Source organism: Dreissena polymorpha, chromosome 10 (assembly GCF_020536995.1).
Source record: "Dreissena polymorpha isolate Duluth1 chromosome 10, UMN_Dpol_1.0, whole genome shotgun sequence".
Classification (NCBI taxonomy): domain Eukaryota; kingdom Metazoa; phylum Mollusca; class Bivalvia; order Myida; family Dreissenidae; genus Dreissena; species Dreissena polymorpha.
Genome location: NC_068364.1, coordinates 16,616,361 through 16,636,007, shown reverse-complemented (window position 1 = coordinate 16,636,007; position 19,647 = coordinate 16,616,361). Strand labels below are relative to the sequence as shown.

Genomic DNA, 19,647 nt, shown 5'->3' with positions numbered 1-19,647 from the left:
CTCTTCTAAATGCAAATTCAACTTCATGGCTTCACACTTAACCAATGGGACGTTATTTCTCCTCTAAATACCCATTCAACTTAATTCATGGCTTTACATTTGACCAACGGGACGTTATTTCTCTCCTCTATGCCAATACAACTTCATGGCTTCACACTTAATCAATGAGACATTATGTCTCCTCTCAATACCAATTCAACGTCATGGCTTCACACTTTACCAATAGGCCTTTAATTCTCCTCTCAATACCAATTCAACGTCATGGCTTCACACTTAACCAATAGGCCGGTATTTCCCCTCTCAATACCAATTCAACTTAATGGCTTCACACTTAACCAATCAGACGTTACTTCTCCTCTCAATACCAATTCAACTTCATGGCTTCACACTTAACATAGAGGACATTATTTTTCCTCTCATTACCAATTCAACTTCATGGCTTCACACTTAACCAAGGGAACGTTATTTCTCCTCTCAATACCTATTCAACTTCATGGCTTCAGACTTAACCAATGCGACGTTTTATTTCCTCCAAATACCAATTCAACTTCATGGCTTCACATCTTACCAATTTGACGTGTAAAGTCGTCGTGGTGTAATGGATATGGTGTCCGTCTGGCTACCGGGATGTCATGGGTTCGATCGAGCGTTCTTTAGATCTCCCCAAAAAGACAACAAGTACTGGTTGCCAATATAACGGACTCGAGAGCGTTTAAAATGAGTAGTAAGTACGTTTAATGCAATCGAGTTAAAATAAATACGGTTGAAATTATGGCTACGTTATTTCGTCGCTCTATACAGAGCTAGTTTCAACGCTTCACACTAACGCCCTGGGACGTTATTTCCTAACTCAACATTAACCACATGAGATGTCATTTGCCTCTCTATATCGAACTAGCTTCAAAGCTCGAAACTAAACACATACAACGTTATGTCTTTGCCTTTCAGCTGATATCCACTCTTCGAATGTCAAGATAGTTGAACAAATAGTACTTAACTTTGCTAAATCTATGTAAATGTGAGTAATATTGGTAAACGATGTGTTATGGGAGTATTTTCCTCCCCTATGATCGTACCGGATTGATTCGTTTCTGGTACGATACTTTCCGCTTTTATGATACTGTTCTTTTGAAGAAAGTCTCTGCTTAGCAAACATCTAGTTTAGGCGGAATGTGTAGTCCCTGATTAGCCTGTGCGGACTGCACATGCTAATCTGGGACTACACTTTAAGCACATGCATTAACCCCCCTTTTCACGGAACACGGTCCATATTTTATATAAAAGCTGTTATGGTTGTATAAATAGGGTAATACGAAAACTGTATTTGATAAATATGGGAATACCGGTTCCTTCGGACAATGGTACCGGTGTTATTTTGGACTGTCCGACACAGGCAGAAAATTGTTCATACGTTATTTTGACAATCCTGACCATTCATGATTTCGACAGCCAGGAAAACGGGAATATGACAAGACTGTGGTGTACCGTGTCATTTTTAGGTCGAGTTTATTGAGAAAAAACGTGTCATGGGAGCCCGCATGGTTAATTAAAAAATAATTGGGATAACATAGTGCTTTACTCTGTCCGACATGGATCGTTTATAATTAATGCCTGCAGAGGTAATTCCCCGACACACATTGTTGGCATTATATGTGTATCTTTCTCAAAACGTCTTAGCTTTCTAGAAAAATTTTACATAGATTTAAACAATCTATCATAGCCTTGTTAATGACCCTATCTTCTATAATAGTTAAACACATTGTAAGGGTTTCAATAAACAATTCATGAATGATTAATAAAGTCATATATCGGTTTCGTGCAATATCCAGTCATTTAAATCTCGTCGTTTAGATACATTTGTGATTTTCTGATTGACTGAAGACCCTTTTCAAATCATGTGTCCCTGTTTAGTTAACGGCAACAATACACAGGATGTGTGGTTACAGCTGAGCATGGTCACCGGGCCAGCTGGTAAGAATGCCCGCCTGGCGCCGCTTGTTGATGATGTTGTTAAGCATCTCGTCAAACAGCTTCAACACACCGTCACCCGTTGCGGCACTGGCCTCGTAGATGCTGAAAACACGTACGTGGGATACTCAGCTTTTGAAAAATGGAACCACGTCATTTGATTTAAAAGCGTTTGAAAAGATTGTCAAACGGAATCGCAAACGACGAATTAATAGCGTTTGAAACAATATAAGAAACGCGTACATGGAATGAAATCGGATGGACAAGTTTGAAACGTGGAATCGTACAAACGAATAAATACAAATCTGCATTTTAATTACACATATACTTCAATGAAAAAGAAAGTGTAGTTGAACGTACTTCATTTTATGACTTTGTGCCCATTTCTTAGCATCCTGGGTACTTATTACTTTTTTGCCCGCTTTAGTGTCCACCTAAAAATATTGTGTTGAAGGCAAGAGATTAAATAATTGATACACTTTCATAATTGTGCGTCTAGAAGATACACTACATGGCGTTGTTGCAGAAAGTTCATAATTATCACTGTGAATGAACAAAAACTTTAACGTGACCACAAAAGTCAACGTCAGTAGTCATTTTATGACAACAAACAGCCGCGCAAGGTAGGTTTTTTCCCAATATCTTTGCTGATCATTCTCTGACTTTCATACGACCTAGTGCATGCAATATGGCATGCCTTTAGCTTTCGATCGGTATATCACGCGTTTTGTGTGTTGCTCTGGTTTTCGAGAACAATTCGGCGCAAATTTCCATTTAAGAAGCAAACGTCAGTAGTAAAATTACAAAGAGTCAGTGTTCTCGAAAATTAACAATCACAGAACTGTCTATGCTTTACCGGACGAACATATATTACATATGTCTATGCATAAACAAACAAAAATATATACCAGATATTAAATAAACGTTTAAAGAGTGAAAACAAATATGGCAAACGTCAGTAGTACGTTTAGGAATGGCAAACGTCAGTAGCAAAAATATGCAAACGGCATTAGCCGAATAAATGCAAGCGTTTAATTTAATGAAATACATGTGAAACAATATAATTTATGCTAATTTAGATTTAAATTAGATATAACAAGTTAAGATTGATGTCATTAATTAATGCACGACATATATACATTCTGCAACAACTAAAATGAACTAATGTTTAAGTGATAATATGTGCATCTAACAGTTTATAGGTGTCTATCGCAACCGTTGTTTATTTTTGGTGTTTTCACTTCATATACACGTATTTTCGTTAATGCAGCATCAACATATTAAAAAAATATCCCGGAAAGAGAAATATAATGCTTTTGAATATCAACCGTACTTTCGTTTTGACAACTGACGACAGGAATGATTCGATTTACAATGTGAATCAAAATTGAGTTTTATGCAGATTCGTTCATACGACACAAAGACACTATTTTGTTTTACGGATCATTTCGACTAAGAGGACTCACCAGTCACGTAAAATATCGAATATAATATATATTTTTTATAAACAACTGGTAGCAAGATGCGTTGCAGATAATCGGTCATTAACCACATTTAACTAACTCTTTTGACCTGTTAATTTTTTCAGCTCAATTCATAATATCATTTTAATAAAATAATATGCAATCTTATTGATGTGTGACTTATACTATTTTACTTGTTTGAACATTACGAAATGATCCGTAAAACAAAATAAGTGTCTTTGTGTCGTATTATATATATATAATTTGTAATAATATAAATTAGAATGTGGATTGTGAACTAAAATAAGAACGTGACATATCAACACAGCGCAAAAAGGTTGAAACAATATCTTATTTTTTAAATCTTCAGACTACATCCAGCTTAACAGTGTTTCTTAAAGGGATCTTTTCACGCTTTGGTAAATTGACAAAATTGAAAAAAGTTGTTTCAGATTCGTAAATTTTCGTTTTAGTTATGATATTTGTGAGGAAACAGTAATACTGAACATTTACCATGGTCTAATATAGCCATTATATGCATCTTTTGACGATTTTAAAACCTAAAAATTATAAAGCGTTGCAACGCGAAACGATTTAATAATTTGGAGAGTTCTGTTTTTGTCGTTAAATTTTGTGAAACTACTAAGATTGCTTATATAAGGTATAAAATACATCAAGCATGTGTAATCGGCGGAATAGCTCAGTAGGTTAAAGCGTTTTTACTTCAGGACTCTGGCAGGACTCAAGGTGTCACTGGTTCGAAACCTTGTCCGGGCAATGTTCTTTTCCTTTTTTTAATTTTATTCTTGATTTTTTACTGGAGCTTTTACGATCCAATGTTTACATTTATCGATATAAAGCATTTAATGAATAAGTTAAAAAATGCCAAAATCTGTGAAAAGGCCCCTTTAACGCAACCATTTTAATTGTAATACGATCGTTGAGTCGTAAATATTGTATGCAACGTAAACGTTTATAATGTTAGCCGACAAATACGTCATTTATGAATGTTATGTATATAATCTGATTTTTTTCTTTAATAATTTTCATATTATGTTGTTAAAATTTGCATACTACATTTATTCTTTTAAATTTGAAGAATGTTTCTCGTATCAAACCTACATATATGCATCATGCAACCGTGATTTGTTTTATTATATGGGTTAAAGGGTTTACAATATCAATTATTTCATGAATGATCAATAACGTCATTACATCGTTTTCGTGAAATATTCAGTAATTTAAATCTCGTCCTTTTGAAACATATGTGATGTTCTGACTGACTGAAGGCCTTCTTAAATTGACAGGTCCTCGTTTAGTTAATGGCAACAATACACATGATGTGTGGTAACAGCTGAGCAAGGTCGCCGGGTCAGCTGGTGAGAATGCCCGCCTGTCGACGCTTGTTGATGATGTTATTAAGCATCTCGTCAAACAGCTTCAACACACCGTCACCCGTCGCCGCACTGGCCTCGTAGATGCTGAAAACACGTACGTGGGATTCTCAGATTTAAACAAGAGATGTGTTTGTCAGAAACACAATGCCCTCTAATGCGCCGCTTTTATTTTTTTTACCTTTGACCTTGATGGATGACCTTGACCTTTCACCACTCAAAATGTGTAGCTCAATGAGATACATATTGTAATGACCCACCCCCACACCCATTATATGCTTAAATGCTTTATTGTTTACTGTTATACTTACGTGGAATGCAGTTTCCAAAGTTATACTACTAATGATTATGATGATGATGATGATAATTGCACTTACCTTGTTATTCGTGTAAGGCTTGCAATGTCCATTGTTTACATCCTTTTAACACAATAATCCATTTCATTTCCATGACTTATTCCGTAATACCACGAACTATTAACTGCACTAACAGAACTATTAGTATTATGTGTATTGTTTCCATTTCGATCCTGTTGTTTATTGACAAGCCATATTTATGCATTATTGTGTAAATGTTATGCATAAATCTGACCTGTCATGGCCGCTATGACACAGAATTTGTCAGAATCCTATTGGTTTATTGTTATTATGCTGGCAGGCTGTCATATGGTCATTGGTCAGTTAAGGTCACGTGGGCACTTTCCAGAAAGTATATAAGTGCGCTAGAATTTGAATTTGACAGCACAACTTCCATCTTGGTAGCTCCACTTGTCTGGGCAGTAAAGTGAGTAAAAACATCTTGGGTAACTAAAAATAACTTGTAACGTATTTCCGAGAAAGTGTCCACCAAACTTGCCTAATTTTGCAATAACATATTAAACATACTAAATAAATATATTATTTATACTGCCGCCAGTCGTGTTGTAAGAATATAACTCACAAAGAAAACGAATAAACCCATCCTGACGGACGCCACAATATGCATGCCAAATATCAAGTTGCTATCTTCCATATTACACAAGTTATTGCAAAAGTTTTACCAAGGTTAAAGTGACAGACAGACAGACAGACAGAAATGGAAACGACGTGATTGGATTGAAAGCGTTTGTAAAGATTGTCAAAGGAATCGCAAACGATGAATTAATAACGTTCGAAACTATATACGAAACGCGTACTTGGAATGAAATGGGATGGACAAGTTTGAAACGTGGAATCGTACAAACGAATAACTCCACATGTAAATTTTTATTACACAAATACTTCAATCAAAAAGAAAATGTAGTTAAACTTACTTCATTTTATGACTTTGTGCCCATTTCTTAGCATCCTGGGTACTAATTAATCGTTTGCCCGCTTTAGTGTCCACCTGAAAGGATTGTGTCGAAGGCAAGAGTTTAATTTATTGATACACTTTCATAATTGTGCGTCTAAAAGACACTACTTGGCGTTGTTGCAGAAAGTTCATAATTATGAATTAACGAAAAGTGATCGAACCCGAAATCTGTCTCATACTTGTTTATTTCGGGTTCAGTTTTCGATCGCTTGTAACATTCAATCAAATTCGCAACATTCCTTTTCTATTGGAAAGAAAGAAATCGTATGGGTATATGGGTATTTGGAGAGTTTTTGTGATTGAACTATCGTTAGGATCATATCTAGCGTATATCACAACAACAAAAAACACAAACAAGTTCGGAAGTCCTATACCTGAATTGTCTTTAGATATGTTATTGAAGACGCACTCTACTATACGTGTATGAAAAAGTTATTAACAAGTTGTTCGTGTCTGCAAAAATAAAATACAAGCAATATCTAATAAGAATTGTCGTGAGCAATAATGCACGTTTAATTGGTTTTGACTCGCCAAAATTTAAACTGAATTGAAGAAACAATGTGATTAATTTCATCGAAGACCTATATTTAAATATAGATATATTTTTTATTCTAACGTGAAATTCACTGATCTTCAAATACAGTAGTAACAAATTAAAGTTGTTAAACTATGACTTCAAAATCCTGAGCAAAACCTTTAATATTTTTTCTCGTTTTTATAGATTGCACTTAATAGTTTTTAAAACACGTTAAAATCTCTTGTTGAATGAACTATATTTTAAAGATCGGTTAACAAACATTGTGTCGTGCAGATGAGTTGTAATTTTAATGAGTTGGACTTACATCATCGTCATTATAATAAAAATAATACGCATCCAAACCAAAAATCGTCGATTATCATCACAAAGACAGCAATGCATCGGGGACAGAATCAACATTTATCCTTTTCAAATAACGTTTACTTTGCTGCACACAACTTTCGCTCGACTGGTCATTGTCGGCTCTGGTACTACCGCACTTAAATGTACCCCGAGTACTCTTAAGAATACTTAAATGTACCCCGGGTACATAAAATATATTTAAAGGTTCCCGGGAATTATAACGCTTAATTGGTCGTTGTCGGCTTTTTTTCAAATTAATTACGTTCATATTTATGCCAATATTTTGTAAAATAGCCTCTACATTATCGAAACTGTTCCTTAAAAAAAAGAAATAATGAGGTAGGTTTTGTTTAAATAAAATTTTGATTCATATTCAATAGCGCATTTTACGACATCGGATCTGGGGCGGGAATAAAACTTGGGTACATTATAAATTTGTCGGGTACGTTTTAGTATTGTTTCCGTACCTGGGGTACATCTAAGTATACTTAAGTGTTCCCGGGGTACATTTAAGAAGTACCCGAGCCGATATTGACCAATCGAACACAACTATCACGCTGGTCGTCACCTTATTCGCCACGAGGACAATTTCGTGCACGCCGCTGCTGTACTTGGTGACCTCCTTCAGCCACGTGTCCAGACTCTCAAACGAGGCTTGGTTGGTGACGTCAAACACGAGGAAAATGGCGTCCGTCTGACCGTATAACTCGTTTCGGACGTCGATGTATTCCGGACTACCGGACAGGTCCCATAAGTGTACACGCACTGTAGATTTGCAATATTGGAGATATAAAAAAATTCAACAGACTGATGTAACTCGCTGATATTTCTATACACGAATTACAAAATAATCGTTTTTACAATACAAATAATAACTTGAAGCATTTGAAAAGATTGTTATCATTTTATAGTTTAGTTTTGGTCGGATTAATTTAGAAACGGAATCATTCTCTTATAATGACATCGGCTCTCATGGTAATAACGCGCGATATCAACACAAGTAAGGGAGACAATGAATACTCTCAAAGTCTCAAGTGCACGTGCACCTGTTACAGAACATATCTACATATTCCGGTATAGAATGTATACAAGTGAGTGAAATATCAAATTGTAATCGTTTTCATAAGCATAATAATAATAATAATGTAAACACTATGTGATTATGAACAAGACACGTTTTTTTACTGAATTAAACTACATATGTGTATATCTACAACAATTTGCATTGTGGACCATAGCTTCCACCAGCTTTAACTCGGTACCCTGTTGCAGATGCCGCACCTTTAGATTCAACTTGCTAGTGGTGACACGTGCTGTTCTAAACATTTGTTTCTACTCACTTGAGTTGACGTTTATATTAAATTAAATGCATAATATTTTAACAAACATCAAGCGAAATATGACATTAATTAGGATCAAAATGACATCTTATTTTCAGCAATATCATGTTTGCAATTCTGCTAAGTTATGCTTACGTTCACAGCCTTTAACGTTCTGAATCTTGAACCCATAGTCTACGCCCACTGTTGGTTGGTATCCACCGCTGAACTGAGAAATAGGCACATACGAATAAGTTTGTTTTTAGTCACAAACCCGACTAACCCTCAGGTGGTGAGTCTATCCAAACTGTGCATCGTTTGTATTCCATGTTGAATTTCTATCATTTTTGCTTCATTATTTAAACATTGAAATATACAGCAAAACATGTATGTCAGGTTCTGAATATTTCCTCTCTTACATATGTGGAAGACACTATGTGTGTTTCGTACAAAACGTTTATGAAAAAGGTAAGGTCAAACTACCTTCATGGAGACATACGTCTTCAATTGCCGTAATTAATCATAAATATTCGTTATTCGGAACTCATTAAAAACGGCGCTTTACATTAAGTATGAAATTATATTCACCTTATTCAATAATGTTATGTACTATCAAACTAAGAGATTCCCAGAATCTTGTTTCATTGTCAAATATATGTGCTGTTAAAAATGATGGTCAAGTTGATTTTCGAATTTGGTCTCATTAATTATCATGTGAGACTAGTTCTTAGAGGATTTTTTGGGTTAAATTACGCAACAACAACATTGCAAAACGCGACAGACATTTAGGCCTACATTGAGTTCACAATTCATATACAAAAATATTTGCATATTCAATGAAAAACTTTCTTATAACCAACTGGTATGAGTAAGAATGTCAAATGATGTGTTTTTATTGTTGAATGATGACCGCCCATAATTTAATGAGCATTGTGTGATGTAATTACTTAAAATGAAAGTTTTCAAAACATTCAAAGTATTTTATAAAGAATTTCTGAACGCATTTAAGCAATAATTGAATTCAAGAAATTAAGACCAAGATAAACTCAGCGACGTAGATAACGTCTCTGATAATATATATTGTTAAGTGAACATTTTTAACATCTACACAACTTATTTGTGTATGCATCACCTATTAATTTCACCACAAATGTACCAAATTAACAATCTATACAATACATATGACACAAAGTATATCAGAGTTGTTACAGTAGAATTTTTAGTTCCTTTTAAAGAGCATTAAAAACTTGAATTGCATATAATGATAGTAGTGGTCAAATATTAAAGGCACATGCCTACCTTGCTTTCACAAAAGTGCTTGATGAGACACGTTTTACCCACGCCAGCATTACCTATGCCTACAATCTGAAATCAAAACCTTCTTTACTTGCCGTTTGTTAACATTTAATGTTCATAAAACATTTGTAATACACACTAGTATATAATAATTAATTATTCAAATGCGGGCATTAAAAGCTATTACTTAATATATATAACTAAATATAGGTCGACCAAAAGCCTATACATAGCTTATGTTATATACATGTTATTTTATACCGACAATAAATACATTTTGATTTGATGATAATTAGTCAGTATCTTTCAACAACAGCAACAGTATTTTCGGAAACGTGACAAATTTATAAACTGATGTTATTAATACCTTTATCCATGTAAGCTTATCAACCAGTTCATGTGGATTCTTGGCTAAATGGCCCCGTTGTCTGTCCATCTGTCAAAGTGGTTGCTAACTGTAAACAAAATAGTGCAATGTGGGATATGGGAAAAACCCATTGCACGCAGATTAGCTGCGAATTCATCAAATCTAACACTTTTCCATTTTCACTTCTATAAATTTTACATAGTTACATTTTAATTTGTAGAACATACGAAATAATTAAGATTTGTTGATGTCTACCGATGCGAATTAACGGTTTTACACGTTGACTAATTAAAAATAAATATGGGTTTTCCACTTAGTGAAATAAAGCGCATGCGTAGCATCTAAATGTAAACTTCCGGGTAAGCTTGCACAGGAACTAATGCTGCTCATCCTATACATTTCCTTTACAATTAAAGTATTTTATCGTGAACCACGTCAAGTCATTTCGTAAAAAATGGCGAACATTGTTGTAGCATATATATTTTGGCTGCTGGGTGGTCCATTCGGCCTCCATCATTTCTATTTAGGTAGAGATAAGCACGCTTTTGTCTGGTACATTTCGTTTGGTGGTTTGTTGCTAGGATGGTTTCGAGACTTATGGAGGTGAGTATAGTACCTTCCCTTGTTTTATTCTGCACATGCGTTTTCCATGAGTATAACACAGTTAAAGCAGGACAAGAACTGTCCCAGTTTTATAGCCCGTGTGTACCCAAAGCTGTTTAGCATTGAATCAAAATAGCACGTAGTGTAGCTCAGTTGGGTTCGATTTGTCATTGTCAGCTCGAGTACTACTTACGTGTTCCCTGGGTACTTTTAAGTATACTTACATGTACCCTGTGTATAGTAAACATACTTTAACCCACCCAGTTGATATATTTAGACTGTACCCGAGTTGTATTCCGCCTAGTCCATATAAACGGAGTCCCAGAGCCTTTGATAATTTTTGCTATGGCGGCTCTGGCAGTCCATATGCACCCCTTCATAAACATGGGTGCAGTTCAGCGCAGCAAATCCGTGCGCTTCACTAAGCAGACGTCGTTCCAGACAAATTGAGGAAAATAATGAATAAACTTCATAAACATGTTAAATTTGCCTGAATGGCAACCTACGGATGTTGTCCTTTGCATGCACCCTATAAAAACATGACGATGTTTCAACACACTATTCTCGCAGACATGTTCATGTTAAAATTTGAAACAGTGTATTCTGTATCGAATACCACATCGTTATCGACTTTATAGGCTTGAGGCAGGAGCACATAACCCGACGTGCAAAATATTGATGTACTGCGACCTAACCAATATTGGGTCAATTTTCCAATATGGCGGATACAGCGTACACAACAAAACCTTAGTCAATATAATCAATTATTTCTTGCTTTAATGGTACCATTTAGATAAGTTTGTGGTTTAGATAGGTAAACTTTTATAAGTTCTTGCAGTTTCATTGTTCCTTAACCCTTGCATTGTTGATAACATTTTGCACCCATGGACAAGAGAGAGCGCATTGCAACTCTCAGCCTGCCCTGAGAGTTGAATTATTGCAAATATATTCTGCCCAAAATCCAATGTCGTAAAACACGCAACAGATTATCGTAAAACGATATTATTTATCTTAAACAAACTTCTCTTTAAAAAAAAACTGTTATCAACATGCTTTTTGAGTATGAGTTTCAATAATATAGAGGCATTTAACAGAAAAATTGACATACTTGTAAAGATCATTATTTAAAAAAATTAGCTGACATAAACAAATTTAGCGTTAAAATTCCAAGGTATTTTTTAAGTATATTTACCATACTCGGGGTATATGTAAATAGTACCTGAGCCAACAATGACCAATCGAAGCCTCAGTTGGTAATTTCAAGCTCTGCAATGTGGTAAACGTTTCTGTCAATAAACTTAATCTGAAACGGTATGTTGCAGGACCTTGTTGAGCAATAGCAACAATATTTAATTCAGGCTTACACCAGATTTCATGAAAGCACCAACAAATTGTCAGACATTAGGTACGAAAAACTGTCAAAACTTGCCAAACTGAAAAAAACACACCAAAAGAGTCTAATGTGTAAGCTTGATATCCACCAGTTTAAATGACCATTTTAATTGTGGGCTTGATAATTTTCTTTGCTCATATGCTCATATTACAATTTACAGTCAAATGCATAAAAAAAGAAAACATTTTCGGGCAAGTTATTTTAAAATGGTGTGTCTGATCTGACTCAGTTTTGTAAATTGTATTTTATCAATCAAAACATTGAGTATAGATTTAGGGAAAAAATTGTGTGTCTCATAAGTTTGTACTTTAAATAGCATACCACATGTATTGCACTTTAATAATAATATTTAATAATATTTGCAAACTAAACTTTATCTTATATAAGTTGATATAATTGCACCTTACCCTTTGTACAGTTTTCACACCTTAACCAATATGCGCTGACTCAAAGACTTCTATATAGGAGGACTGCTGTATTGGGAGAAGAAGACAATATTTTTAAAATATTAAATTAAAAAGCGTAGGTAATTTTTTATTTTCAGACAACCTCAAGTCTGCACCTAAAGCAATAGAAACATTAAACTCGATATAGATGTGTTATTTTTTTGTTAGTTGTATTTCGCATTTTTTGTAAACAATAAAAATATTAAGCACTAGAATCATGAGTTTGAACATCTATGTTCACTCATAAAAGGTATAATGGCCCATTCTGTGTTGTATTTGCATAAACATTTAGGGTCTTCAAAACAAAATTCCTATATATTCCTCTCTCTCTCTCTCTCCCTCTCCCTCTCCCTCCCCCTCCCCCTCCCCCTCCCCCTCCCCCTCCCTCTCCCTCTCTCTCTCTCCTCTCTCTCTCTCTCTCTCTCTCTCTCTCTCTCTCTCTCTCTCTCTCTCTCTCTCTCTCTCTCTCTCTCTCTCTTTTTAGATGTCAATATTTTGTTGTTATGATTCCATGACCAAAGTTATACATTTATTATTATGAATTATGCATTACCAGCCACCACAGGGCTTGCTAAGCTGCGGGTTTTTGCCTAAGCTCTTTCATTCTCCAATTAATCTTTTAGCCAAAGGCAAACTCTAGACAATCATGTCTTGTTCTGTTGACACCAGAAAAAGAGAATTTCTGTGAATGAAAAATACCATAAAAGCGATAAGTGTAGTCCCTATTAGCCTGTGTGGACTGCATAGGCTAATCTGGTACGACAGTTTATGCACATGCATTAAATCCCCTTTTCACACAGCACCATTCATATGCTTTCTGCTCGCAGACTTCCTGAATATTTGTACCAAGCCAACAATGATCCTGCTTTTCTTCGTGAGTTTGAAGACAGAAGACATCGGCACAAAAAGCCACCATTTAGCGTGACGAGATTTGCAGGGCAATTTTGTATTGGTAAGTTGGTATAATTGCTTGCAGCTGATCAATCTGGATTGGAATTCTTAAAAGTTTTTGTTCACAGTTTTAAAGTTTTGCTCACAGTTTTTGGTAACTGAACAACTTGTTAATGATCCATCATTCCCAAAAATAACATTATAAAGTATTATCCAAATGGACAGATCTTGTTGGGTGGGCTGTATTTGGACAAATATTTTTATGTGAACTTGATACACAAATGTATCACAATCATTTCAGGCATATTGCTTGGCTATCTATTTCGGCTGGCCATTCCAGAAGGCACTTTGGGAATGTTGCACCCTTTCATTAGAAAGACAATAGGTGTTCTGTTACCTCTATTTGGTACTACTGTTGGTAAGTAAAGTATGTTGTGATTTACCAGTGTTCAACCACAATTTGTTTTCAATGTACAAAAATGATATTTTCCATGATTTGTATGCAGTATATTTGTAGGAGTGCAATTGTTTTTTTAGAGTTCACATGTTAATTCATTTTGTGTTTACTCTTAACTAATTTTCAAAAATTCAGCAGTAGTTGTGTAACGGTGCAGTAGATGAAACAAAACTAATCACATTTTACAATAAATATACAAACTCAGACACAGCAAATTATGTACAAAACAACAAGGACAAAAACTATAATTTAAAAAAAAAGTACAAACCAAGTAAGTAATAAGTGATGCATTACAGTTACCAATAAATAAATGTGAGAACTTTAAATAGACAAAAGATCATTATCTACACATAAATTACAAATTTTTTTTATATTGAAATTCTGCCAATCAGAATTGTCTGGACATTATATTATCTAGAATAGAAGACTTCTGCAAAAAATTGTACCATCTATTGCGGGCACTATACATTTTTATCAACACGCTAAAATGAAACCTCAATGAACAACCTTTTACATTAATTTATGCAAAAAATCATGACTTTGTATGTTGCAATATTATTATTCATTTTCTTTTCAGGTGTAAAGCTTGTTGCCAATATCGGTACCCAATTGTGTCACTTCAAATGGTGCTTCCTTGGTGCTGCAATCTCCATTCCTTGGTTGCTTAGCGACCAGCCTCCAATTGCAGGGACGGCATTGTTTGCTTCGATATCAGCTTCATGCAAAACAGAATGGGATACTTCCAAGGTCCCTCCAAGAGGGGCCTGTAAATGTGTTAAACGAGCACTGGTTTTCGGACTTTGTTGTAGTCTTTACTTATCTCTATGGTGTTCAGTGATAGCCTTTAACGTTCAGATAGATTATAATGGTGAAAAAATATCAATCAGTGAAGCTGTGGGAAACTTTTTTAAGTCTCCCGCATGGAAAGATTTTAGAAAGTCTGTCGGACTGCTTTATGAATTTTGTCAGCAACACGGTTGGGAACATTGTTACAACGAGTTCTTAAAGCAAGTTGACCCCAGTGGGGAGCGAAATGCATATGAAGTAAGTAGTGAAGCTTTCAGAGTGTTTGTTTAGCTTGGATTAACTCTTTTTCAGTTTCTTATCACTTTAAAGTCATGCAATATTTTAATTCCCAGCTCCTTTGAACATTTGAGCTTAATGAACCTTCAATCTGCACATTAATGTACTCATATGTTGAAACTTATATGCATGAAGAACAAGAATTCTGCAAAATTGTATTATTATAATGCTCTGAAAAGAATACTTTCACAGTTTGTAAGTGAAAAGAAAACTCCACCTTGCTATCATTTCTCTCAGGGCACTATTCTATTCTTTTTATGCTAGTTGCTCAGCAACATGTTTAGCCCAACGTGTTTCTTAGATTAAATGTCTTGTTCTGCGCTTTTTTCATTCTTTATAAACTACCGGAAAAGGTCACTTTCCCACTTGGAAAAAAACTTCAAATTTCCCAACTGCTGTCCAAAAAAATCCCAATTAAAGGTTTAAAAAAAAAATCAAGTTTCAATTGATAGATTTTTTTAATGCTGGTGCTTATACGTTCTATCACCAAAGGCAGACTGTTCACCATTTGTTGTTAGGGCAAACTTTGAAGGATCACGTGTCACCAATGCTGATGATAATGTTACATATTATTATATTTCCTATATCTTAAAATCTTCCTGATCAAAGAAACAAATTTGTGTTGCTAAATAATCATGCAATTATAGAAAATAACCTGTATTTAAATATATACTACAATATTATTTAGATTCATTGGAATTCAAAATACTTTTTCATTGACATGTCAGTTAAGAATCTCTGATATTGGGGAAGCAAATGACTGGAGTTTAGTGCAGAATAGTCTTCCTTATTACAAAAAATTCCATAAACGTGGAAAATGTAGTCCCTGATTAGCCTCTTCTCCCTGCTGAAGTCAATCTTTGACGACGTTTAACGCACATGCATTAACCCTTTACCACTTAGATTCGTATTTTATTGCATTTTTTGTCCCTTAGAAAGTTAAATTTAATTTTAGACCTTTCTTACTAGATTCAAGTTTAAAGGCTGCATTTTCAACCCTTAGATACTGATGAGCAGCAAACAGCATAAAACCTGAACAGACTGCAAGTTACTTGCCGGCTGTTCTGGTTTTATTCTTTTTGCACATAGCAATTTTCACTTTGCTTCTGAGTGGGAAAGGGTTAAGAGATGGTTTCCCCTATTTTAATAGAATACATGATTCTGTCTATTTCATTGCAATCAATAATCATTATATTATTATCAGTTATTGGAGTTAGATAACGGGGCTTCAGAAGAGGAAATCCGATCACAATGTCGTAAGGCACTGCGTAAGTGGCACCCGGATAAGGCGCGGTCAGAAGAAGAGAAAAAGATTGTGGCGGAGAAGTTCATGGAAGTACAACAAGCGTGCGAGCTACTAGACAAAATGCGTAAACGTAGAAATGAACGGAACTTGAAGTCAGATACGTCACCCAAGGATAAACAGCCTAAACATACCGAGTTCTAATTCTCAGATGCATATATGTGAATATACTCTGTTACAAAATGTGATTTTTGTGTATGTTGTGGTCACATTCACAACACAAATTTTTATTTACTGTTTTTGTTGAAGATAGCTTGAGTGTGTTAAGCCATTTGAAATTGCACTTTTCTTCTTGTATCGTGATTTCAGTAGTCAACTTTATTTCAAACAGGGCCACAGCACTCTTAAACAGTTACTGAATTGGTTGAGATTTATATATATTTACTTCAAAACATATATATGTCAATAGACTTTAAAACATTACTTAAGTCTATTACTCTATATTAGTGTTTTTAAGAAAGTATCCTTAAAACCACACACCTTGAAATGAAATACATGTTAATCAATACATATAGATGCAATTTGAAAGTGCGCAAAATTGTCATTAAATCTATAGCCTTGTTAGCAAGTAATTTATTATTATTTTTTATTTTAAACCAAAAGTAGGATAAGTCAATTTCGACAATCGCGATTATTTTTAAGTTTTAAAGCGCAAAAAAAGACGGATTTCTAACTTGTTACCACCAGATATGTTCTAATCGGCAAAGATAAAATTAAATCTAAGGCCTAGTTAGCAAGTAATTTATTATTTATTTTCAAAATGTACCGCTGTTAAAACCGAAAGTAGGATTTTTAGACTTATACGTCCATTTCGAAAAACACGATAATTTTAAAGTTTTAAAGCGCAAAAGAGACGAATTTCTACCTTGTAACCACTAGATATATTCTAATTGGCATAGATAAAATATGTTTCTTAATTATACTTTAATTTACTGTGCCATGTATTTTATTTCAAGGTGTGTGGCTTTAAGAATATTCACCCAGAACTTTTTCTGATTTGATGGATTTCTTGCTTTTTTTCAATCATTAATTACATAATCACATTTTAGATTGCCATAAAAAGCATTTAAATCCTAACATAATTTGGGTATGATTTGGGGATTTGCTTTATTATAAATACCAACTAGAAAGGAGAAATTGTGCCATGTTTTTCATACATATTGTTTTAACACTTAACTTATGTGTGTTATAAAACTGAAAAATGTGTGTAAAAAGTGATGCCTATGTTATTTATTGTACTCTAAATTTTGCATTTTACCAGCATTTCATTACTGGTTGCTGACAAATATTAGGGAACAACTGTAATATACTTAATGATAGTAGACTTGTCAATTGTTCACCTACATATAATATCAGAAATACGCAGCTTGTCAGCAAAGATCACACTATTATTTTATTGTGTTCAGATGAAGTTCTCAGCAGACACTGACAATTCTGTTTTTATGAAATGTAATTTATGTATTTTTTCTGTTTATGTTTTTGTAATTGCTAGTTACATGAGTCATGTTTGTATCATCTTGGTTTTATGTGTGTGTGTTTTTTCTCCGCTAGAAACGGTGTATACTTTGGCATATTAGACAGTTACACTTCCATTGTCAAGTGTTGTACTTATAAACCAGTATTTGTTATTGACCATACACAAAATGGAAACATTTGCGCTTTCCATATTAACCCATTTATGCCTAGCGTCTAGAAAAAAGGCCTTGGCAAACAGCGTAGACCCAGATGAGATGCCGCATGATGCGGCGTCTCATCAGGGTCTTCGCTGTTTGCTTAAAGGAATTTCTTGTAAGAAAAATTCTAAATATAGAAATAAATGAACTAGACATCCCTAACTTTGGAAATAAATTGATCCCATTTAAAAGGATAGGAGAGTCCACTAAGCATAAATGGGATAAATGTCAGTATATTTAGCAATATTCTGAATGTGCTCATACCAAAACATACGAGAATACAAAACATAACTATGTTTTTTGATCTTGCAAATATTCATTAACTTAAAGGTACGTTCTAGTATATGATGCACAATACATTTGGTATCAGAGTAATAACCAGGGTGCAATAATAAAGTTGTATCAACACGTGTATGGCTGGACAACTCAATTTTAAAAAGTTGGGTACCATAACATGTTTTGTATTTACAATAGTGACAACATGCACCATAAAACACAATGGGAAGATATCTCATAGTTTTGGTAATATATCTCTCATAAATGAAATCTCACTTTCATTTTGTCAAAGCTATGTTGTCATATAATATTGATTTTAGAAGTATTTATTTCAGTCGGCAATTTTTTGCCATAAGTGTCTATCAAATAAACTGTTTGTTTACGAGTGTTTTTGTAAATGCTTCTCTTTTCTTTTGTAAAAGTGCCACTTTTATACAAAATTAAAAATCAAAATCTGTGTTGTACCTTAATGAAATGGTGTTTATGCCCCCAATTGCATTTAGCCATGGCACTCTTCGTGTCAGCAATAACTTTGACATATTTTGATGGATTGTAACATACGTTGGCGCAAAATGTTAAGAATCAAAAGACCACATGAAGGAATTAACACTCCTTTCCCTACCACAAAGTTCAAGGTCACACTTACAGGTTAAACTATAATTGTAACAGTTCTGATTATAGTATTTTCATGCCCCCATAACATTGGCCATAACTTTTGCAAAATTGAAGATACCAGCTTGATAATTGGCATGCATGTGTATCTCATGGAGCTGCACATTTTGAGTGATGAAAGGTCAAGGTCATTCTTCAAGGTCAATGGTCAAATATATGGGGGGGGGGGGCATAGTTTTTCACAAACACATCTGGTTAATATTAACATGGCCCTTTCTTGTGGTTTGTCAGAGTAGAAATTTCCCAAATATCTGCCAATATGGGAGTTCAACAGAAGATTTCTACCTACCATGGAATCATATACATATTTTTGTGTGTGAATTGTTTGTAAGTAAATTTGTATGATTTCATTTGTTTATGCCTATACAGCATAAGGTGATGCAAACTTATTTGTTTAACTTGATGTGTCATTTTGTCACCAAAGTAGTGTCTGTCTTCATTTATTTTTAGTGTTTTTAAATTTGTATGCCCCCAAAGGAGGGCATATATTGATCGCACTGTCCGTCTGTCTTTCCGTCACACTTTTGCGTTAGGTTTTGAATGAAATTTGGTATGCATGAGTATATGAACAAGGCCTTTCCATACGCACACACATCTTGACCCCTTTGACCTTGACCTTAGGGCCCGCGTTAAGTTTCGAAATCTGCGTTAAGGTTTCGAAAAAGCGTTTTTCGTGGGCATATGTCTTCCGATGGAGACAGCTCTTTTTAGTATTTTCATATAAGCTTTTGTTTTTGTTAAAAATAAATAAAATATATGTATCACTTTGTATCTGTATTGTTCTGAGTTATCTATCGCAAAGTTAGACACAGAGTGTTTGGTTGCGTATCA

The 19,647-nt window shown here is 34.5% G+C and overlaps 2 protein-coding genes across 4 annotated transcripts; one reads left to right on the top strand and one right to left on the bottom strand.

Moving 5' to 3' along the window:
- Positions 1 to 1,808: 1,808 nt before the first annotated feature.
- On the bottom strand, positions 1,809 to 10,167 carry LOC127848396 (dnaJ homolog subfamily C member 27-like). 3 transcript variants are annotated; one of them, XM_052380848.1, is made up of 6 exons: positions 10,020 to 10,167; positions 9,656 to 9,721; positions 8,513 to 8,585; positions 7,606 to 7,802; positions 6,117 to 6,190; positions 1,809 to 2,073 (listed from the first exon to the last, which is right to left on the bottom strand). In XM_052380848.1, the coding sequence occupies exons 1-6, from the start codon at positions 10,086 to 10,088 to the stop codon at positions 1,941 to 1,943; spliced, it is 612 nt and encodes a 203-aa protein (XP_052236808.1). In that variant the 5' UTR covers positions 10,089 to 10,167; the 3' UTR covers positions 1,809 to 1,940. The 3 variants fall into 3 exon arrangements, with proteins under 3 accessions (XP_052236808.1, XP_052236809.1, XP_052236810.1); XM_052380849.1 differs by lacking the exon at positions 6,117 to 6,190 and adding an exon at positions 2,329 to 2,402; XM_052380850.1 differs by lacking the exon at positions 1,809 to 2,073 and adding an exon at positions 4,563 to 4,912 and having other exon boundaries at positions 10,020 to 10,166.
- A 181-nt stretch (positions 10,168 to 10,348) lies between these two features.
- Positions 10,349 to 19,587, top strand: LOC127848387 (dnaJ homolog subfamily C member 22-like). Its single transcript, XM_052380833.1, has 5 exons — positions 10,349 to 10,622; positions 13,289 to 13,413; positions 13,654 to 13,770; positions 14,387 to 14,853; positions 16,097 to 19,587. Exons 1-5 carry the CDS (start codon positions 10,474 to 10,476, stop codon positions 16,337 to 16,339), a joined length of 1,101 nt encoding a protein of 366 aa, XP_052236793.1. The 5' UTR covers positions 10,349 to 10,473; the 3' UTR covers positions 16,340 to 19,587.
- Positions 19,588 to 19,647: the final 60 nt, after the last annotated feature.